This window comes from Acomys russatus, chromosome 32 (genome assembly GCF_903995435.1).
Source record: "Acomys russatus chromosome 32, mAcoRus1.1, whole genome shotgun sequence".
NCBI lineage: Eukaryota > Metazoa > Chordata > Mammalia > Rodentia > Muridae > Acomys > Acomys russatus.
In genome coordinates this window covers 36,191,589-36,198,784 of record NC_067168.1, presented here as the reverse complement: position 1 = coordinate 36,198,784, position 7,196 = coordinate 36,191,589, and the positions used below count along the sequence as shown (strand labels likewise).

Genomic DNA, 7,196 nt, shown 5'->3' with positions numbered 1-7,196 from the left:
TTTTTTTTAAGGGTTTCTCTGTGCGTATCACCACGTGCTCAAAAGAAGGGTGGAAGAGTGGAATGACACAAGCAGCCCAGGCTCCTAGTAAATGTGATTTTTAGAAAAGTTTAATATCACAGTCAGGAGACAACAGTTCAGAGTCAGCTGCAAAGAAGATGCCTTAGCTCTTGCCTCCAGTCTAGGTCCAAGAGTTGCTGCCCCCAGTACTCCACCTTGGGGTGGGGGCCAGGGGGTTGTGTAGTCGGCCTGCCTTCAGTCCAGTTTCTCCAGTACAGAGGGCACGTACACTAGGCTGAGCTCACTGCCAAAGTTGCAGACAATGGCAGCATTGTCCAGCACCAGAATCTGCCGGGCAGGCTGAGCCTCACTGTTCTTGCCCAGGTAGACTGTCTGTAACAGGTCCCCATAGTTTAGGTCCCAAAAGGAGACACAGCCCTGGCCGCCGGTCACCAGAAGGTTATCTGAGATGACACCCAAGCTTGCACCACAGCCAAGGTCCTGGAGGAAGGCCAGAAGAGGTCTTTAATGTGGGTGCACTCCCTCCAAAAAAAAAAAACCCAACCCTATTCCCCACCTGCTTACCTGCTGAATGGAGTAGAGCTTTATGCCGGTGCTGCGGTCCCAGATATTGATGAGGTCATCCAGGCCACTACTAATGACACAGGAAGTGGTACAGGTGAGAGAGGTGACATCTCCACGGTGAGCAAATGTATGGCTGACCCGGCTGCCTGTCAGTACATCCCACAAGCAGATGGCTCCATCTTGTCCTCCACTGGCCAGTACCATGGTCTGGGGAAAGAGGCCCAAGGGAACTGGATCATGGGTGGTATGCCTTTACTGACAATGGTGTTCCCATCCTCCAAGGGCCAGACTGAGTTGGGGCAGCTTACCACCACAGGTCCCTCACCTGATCAATGTACACAGCTGTGATTGCCCCCGAGTGGCCCTGCAGGGTAAAGAGGCAACACGAATCCTCTAGTCGGAAGACCTAGGACAGGGAGGAGAGGCTCTGGGCTCTCTGTGACCTTCCAAGTCACATGTTTTAGCTATGAAATGTCTTCCATCATTCCTCTGGGACTCCACCAGCTTAGCCCCCCCGCATCCCGCACCCCCTTTCCAGCTCACCAGCACACAAACAAGCACACAATACACACTCTTAGAGTATGGTCTTGGCTCCCTGTTACTAGGCGCCCGGCAGCAGCTCTCAGGGCTGTGATGGGTTTCTGGTGCGCACAGGGCACTGTGTGGGTCAGATGGCAGGCCACTGTGTTGCTGCTGCTGTACATGGGTGAGGAAGGAGAGCTGCCTCGGCCTGGAGTCCCTAAGGAGGACAGGCTCAGTGAGCAGAGTCTGAAAAGGCATCTCTCAGGCATCCTTGCCACCACCATCTAGAATGCCTGCCAGCCCAGCCCCACTGACCTCTGAACTGCAGGGGGCTGAGGGAAGTGTGAGTCTCCAAGGAAAAGAAATCAAGGGAACCATTAAGCCGAGCCGCTACAATCCTAGAAGGGAAAGACAGGAAACTACAGCCACCAGGGATGCGCAAAGTGCTGTAAAAAGACACTAGAGCTGCCGAGTGCAGTACAGCTCAGCCTCTTCCTGTTACATGAAGATTAACTGTCTGTACCTCAAAGTGGTTGTAAAGGTTACACGAGCTAATAACTCATAATGTGGTACCTGGTACCCGGTAAATACAAAAACAAGGCTGGAGGGACGGCTCAGCACTTTTAAAAGCATCTGCTCTTGCAGAGGCCTCAGTTCAGTTCCCAGCACCCACATGGCAGCTCATGACCATTTGGAACTCCAGCTCCAGGAAATCTGATGCCCTCTTTTGACCTTCATCACAGGCACCAGGCACATGGTGCAAATTCGTACACAGAAGAACAATAAAATCTAAATTTTTATTTTTTATTTTTTAAAAAATATATGTAACAAATGGAAGGTTCCCCTGTAGCCTGGAGCTTTTAAGGTCAGAACTACGGTCAATTCTGAGGAAGGGAAAAGGAGCAAGGGTGAGGATGTGCCATGGAACCACTATAGGGGGCTACAATCCCCTTCTCCCCCCACAGGATTTCTCTGTAGCCTTAGCTATCCTGGACTCGCTTTGTAAACCAGGCTGGCCTTGACTCACAGAGATCCACCTGCCTCTGCCTCCTGAGTGCTGGGATTAAAGGCGCGTGCTGCCACGCCTGGCCTAGGGGCCTGCAATCTTCATGACAGAAGTCAAGTTTGACCTAAGTATACAGTTAACTTGTTGCCTTTATCCACAAGAGATTTTCTTTGTTCCCAAGAATTCTTAGGCACAGGCAGGCATATTTGCCAATGGTCCTTACAATCACAAATCTGGTGGGATTCTGAAATCTTGTTCCAGCAAAAGGCAGTGGATATCTACATCTGCCCATCATCATCAAAAAGACTCATCTGGGACTCCCATGTTGCATAGAAGGGGAGAGTGAGGAGAGTGCATGTAACCAGGGACTCTGAAGGCAAGAGACATGGAAGCTCTTCCCAGAGCTGAAGAGAAGGGACCTGACAAGGTTGGCCAGGTTATGAGTAGGATGGAGCAAATGCCTGTTCAAGGGTCCAGAAGTGGCAGAAGAGATGGTAGCAGACAAAATGGAGATCCAGAGTTCCCCTCACACCTCCCCCAAAGGCCCCCGTCTAGCTTAAATGGTGAGAGCACTGATAGCCAGGACCCTTGAAGAGCCATTATGGAGCAGGCAGGTGAACTGAGGAAGTAGTATACCCCTTCCTCCAACCCAATTTATATGCAGAATCCCAAGACAGTGTGAGGGGCAAGCAGCACAGGAGAGAGGAACAGCATTAAACTAGTACAGACTTTAAACAAGGAAGATGTTCTGAGCCCAGGGCAGAACAGACATGTAATCCTGACCCTTGAGAGGCTGAGGCAAGAGGCTGAGGCTTTAAGGTCAGTCTGGGCTATATAGTTGAGTTTCCCAAATGCTGGTAAAGTGCCCTCAGAGGCACCCTTCCAGAGAACCCAGGTTACACTCGCAGCACCTACTGAACAGCTCAGGGTCCTGATATCCTTTTCTAGCCTCTGTATGCACCAGACACACATGCAGTGCACAGTCACATATATGCAGGCAAAATACCTGTTTAAATAAACAAAAATCCTAGCTGGATGGTGGTGGCGCACGCCTTTAATCCCAGCACTCAGGAGGCTGAGGCAGGTGGATCTCTGAGTTTGAGGCCAGCCTGGTCTACAAAGTGAGTCCAGGACAGCCAAGGCTACACAAAGAAACCCTGTCTTGAAAAACCAAAAAAAATACAAATAAAGAATAAATAAAAACCCTGAACACGTTCAGAAAAACAATTATTGGTTTCTGAGTACCCAAATGAGACCACGTTTCAAAAACAAAGAACCTGCACACGCCTTTTCTGCAACTGAAAATAAGAGTGAGATATCCAGAGGGGTCAGTATTCACAATCCAGTAAGAGATACTGACTTAGAAGGGTAGAAAGAAAATGTACCAGTGTACTCTGGGTTATCATGCCTGGTCCAGCTACAAACACTTCTCATTTTTAAAGTGGTCACTACTTGAACCATTCATCTCAACAGGTAACAGACTGAGTAAATATATGCCAAATCCCACACCAATCTAAGGAAAGAAGCATCAAGCCTCAGCAAAGAGTGGTCTGACCCTGACAGGTGGCATGAAACATGGGCTGAGGCAAGCATTTGGGGACTCTCACCTTCTGTCCAGGAAGACAAGGGCTGTGATGCCTGAGGAGATCTCCTCATTGCTGCAGCAGAGCACACCCTCAATGGCATCCCACACCTGCAAACGCAGCAGCTGTAAGCACCACTCCCTGTGGGAGCCCCGCAGCTAAGTGTGGGCAGCCCCTCAGCCCACCTCCAGCCGGCCACTGCTCCGTCCAACCACGATGAGGTTGCCCTGCAGCTCTAAGCTCCAGATGGAGCCTGTTGTGCTGGGGGCCCAGGCCAGAGGAGGGGAGCCCTTCTCCGGAGCAGTCCCCTCTTCTTGAGAGGCCTGGGGCAGAGGAAGTCCCGGGGAGGGTGGGCGCAGGGCAGACATGTGCACAGCAGCCAGGCCCTCCTCCTGGTACACACGCTGCACCAGTCGGCTGAAGTCGTAACCAGAGTCCCTAGAGCGGCCACACCCCGCCCGGTGACGAGGCTCGGGCTGAGTGGGCTCTGGGGGCAGCTGCACTGAGAAGTTGGTATCTATCAAGCAGGTGAGGTCTGGCTGGTCTCCGAAGAGGGAAGGCGGTGAAGACCCTCGGGGGCAGTGTCGCAGTGGAGGGCTGTCCCCAGGCTCCTCAGGGCTAGCTTTGCCGCCATCTGACAGCCTTTCCCAGTTCTCCTGAGCTTCAAAAGCCCCGCCTCCGCAGCTGTCCCGGCGTGGCCTGGCCAGGGTGAGGGACCACAAGAGTATGAGCTGAGGACAGAGCCAGCAAGAACAGGCGAGGGGCGGGCCAACCGGTGCTTACCCTGGGCGCGGGATCCGCGTGAGGCAGTCTCCTGTCTGTGCGTCCCACACGCAGACTTGGCCTGCCAGGCAGCAGCTCACTAACAGCATCCCGTCGCTAGCCAGGCACTCTATGTCCTGCGTGAGGGTGCTGTGTTGGCACAGGCCAAGGCCGCGATGACCTGCCATCCACTGAACCACCCCCCCAACTCACCATGAGGTGCCCTCGCAGCACCAGGGGCACGATCTCTGTTTCAGGCGGTGCATAGCCATAGTCATCGCAGGGTAGCTCCCCGCGTCTACGTCTGCCGGGACCAGCACCCGGCTGCCCATAGTTACGCGGGCAGAGCACCCGGTAGAGGCAGAGCAGCAGCAGCACTAGGACGATGCCCGCTGCCAGGCCAAGGGCGGCTACCCTGTGCGGGACAGCAAAAGTGTGAGCAGGGTATGTATCCCAACACTGGCTCCACTCTGACCCTTTAGTCTCACCAAGGCCTTACTTGTACAAGGTAATGTCGCCATGGGTCTGTGTTCCACCTGGCCCCTTAGGTCCGGCCTCCCAGAGACCAGCAGGCAAAGGCTCAGGTGGGGCCCAGGCACTTCGGCCATCCTGAGGGTGCCGACCCTCCAGAGCCTCCTGCGGATTCAGGCGCAGCGTGACAGGGATGACAGGCAGCAGGCTGATGTACCTGTGAGTAGCAGGGATGCCCTGCCTCAGCAGGGATGCCTTCCTAGTGTAGTCTGCTCACTGCCTGCAGCCCCCTCCCCAAACTGGATCTGGCACCCAATCTTGCTGTCACTAGCACCCCTGAGAACAAGGGAGTGCTAGCTCCCGTACCACTACCTCATGAATCGCTCTCAACTATTTCAAATTCAATGCAGAATTCAGACTAGTGTTCCCTCACCTAGTCGAGGAGATGCTCTGGGGACGGTGAGCTGACACCGCGAGCGGGGTGACAGTCGGCACAGCTCAGCTTACCTTTTGGCCAGTGTGATGTTGTAGTAGTTGAAGAGCGTGGGCCAGTGGCGGAAGGACAGCTTCCTCCACAGCTCCTCATCCTCAGGCCCCCAGGTTACCTCCGGGGCTCGGCTGTCATGGACACCCTCTGCTGGAACGGCATGCTCAGGCAGCTCACCTGGCAATGTCTGGTTCTCTGGTAGTTTAGGAGCATCAGGTGGGAAGATGGAGAAGGCAGGGTCCGGGTGGCTGGCAGGCAGCACTCCACTAGGCATGGGCATGGGGCCCAGGGAACCCTCACCCAGTGGGCTCTGTTCTGTCACCTGGGCAGCGAGGTAGGTGCGCAGCCCTGCTGGATCTGTGTATACCAGGATGCCAATCCAGACAACGGTACCAGCCTGCAGTGGGGTGTCAGGTGCTCAGTAGGGCCTTGTAGGCAACGGGCAGCCCCGGGCCCTAGCAGTCTTGCATTGCACACTGGGAAGACCTGGATGTGCAGGCAGGACATGGCCCCCAAGCTGTGCTTTCTTTTACCTCCTCATCTACCAACATTTGTCACTAGAAGCCTGGCTCCCTTTTCATGCCTGGGAACCGTTTCATGGCTAGAAATCACTGGAACCCCTTTAGTATGACAGAACTTCCCCTCCCCTCCTTAGCTGGGCCCAGAAAGCTGATGCTATTCCCTGGTCAGTTTGGTCACAGGGACCGACCACCTGACCTGCTGCTGGTCCAGAGGGCCTCATCAGTGGTATGCCCCTCTCTCCTTTCAACTGCCTAGGAGAGAGCCTGCTACCCCAGCAGCCAGCAAATTTCCACTGGTCTTTGCTGCTTATCAACCCAGGAAAACTGACCATACAAAGTGGCTTCCTCCTAGAGAATCCCTGTCCTGGGCTCCTCCCCTGCTGACCCTAGGGCTACTTCCCCCACAGACAGGCCACGAGGCAGAAAGGCATATCAGAGAGCTGCTTTGTAGGGCTCCCCTGGGATTTGAATGCTGTCTTCTGTAAGGCAGAACAGGGGTGACGGGTACCATGATGAGGCGCTGTGCCAGGCGAGTGCGGGCCAGGAAGTAGATGACACGCAGTCTTTTGGGAAGGCGCAGGTTTCGGAAGGAAGATGGTTGCAGTGTGATGGTATGGGGTGTGGATGGCCGTACAGCTAGGGGTCTCTCATAGCGTGCTGGCCTCCCCACAGGCTTGGCCGAGGGCAGGCAGGATTCAGGGGGCAGCCGCTTGTTCAGGTCCGCTAGCTGTCAAGTGCACAGTGGTCAGATCCCATGTTGTTCCGAGGATGCCTGCATGGGAGTGCTGCCTCTGCCTGGGGCCACACTCTCTTACTCAGAGGCCATCTGAGCAGAGCCAGCACCAAGCAAGAGAGTGGGCAGGGCCACTCTTACCTCCATCCGGCGAATGTCAATCGACAGGACAGTGGTGAAAAACAGCATCTGGAGGAAGAAGTCAGACACGAGGCCCACAACAGCAAAGAGGCAGAACTCCTGGAATGAGAGCACAGCAGGGGCATTGTGGCTGCACGGCTGTATGCCTGGGAAGCAGACGCCCCAGAATTAGCAGGGCACGGCAAAGACAAAGGAAAACATTCTTCAGCCACCAGCCTGGAGACTAGGAGCTGACTAGTAGTAGAGTCAGGACAGCAGCTCACCAGAGGGCAGCAGAGTCTGCAAACTCGTCTCCAGAGCTGACTGAGGTGCTTTCCCCAGAATCTTCTAGTCCCTTGAGAAAGGTACAAGGGTCTGATCCAAACTGGAAAACCTTAAGCCCACC

General features: G+C 54.5%; 1 protein-coding gene across 1 annotated transcript in view; it reads right to left on the bottom strand.

The window, feature by feature from the left end:
* Window positions 1–149: 149 nt before the first annotated feature.
* Window positions 150–7,196, bottom strand: part of Scap (SREBF chaperone) — a 62,996-nt gene continuing 55,949 nt past the window's right edge. Inside the window, exons 11-23 of the mRNA XM_051140046.1 lie at window positions 6,812–6,910; window positions 6,446–6,664; window positions 5,437–5,813; window positions 4,958–5,146; window positions 4,672–4,873; window positions 4,480–4,595; window positions 3,882–4,395; window positions 3,721–3,806; window positions 1,423–1,505; window positions 1,158–1,324; window positions 911–991; window positions 586–792; window positions 150–501 (exon numbers count right to left, since the gene is read on the bottom strand). Coding sequence (XP_050996003.1) covers window positions 256–501; window positions 586–792; window positions 911–991; window positions 1,158–1,324; window positions 1,423–1,505; window positions 3,721–3,806; window positions 3,882–4,395; window positions 4,480–4,595; window positions 4,672–4,873; window positions 4,958–5,146; window positions 5,437–5,813; window positions 6,446–6,664; window positions 6,812–6,910 — 2,586 coding nt within the window. The 3' untranslated portion in view covers window positions 150–255. The remainder of the gene's footprint in view (window positions 502–585; window positions 793–910; window positions 992–1,157; window positions 1,325–1,422; window positions 1,506–3,720; window positions 3,807–3,881; window positions 4,396–4,479; window positions 4,596–4,671; window positions 4,874–4,957; window positions 5,147–5,436; window positions 5,814–6,445; window positions 6,665–6,811; window positions 6,911–7,196) is intronic.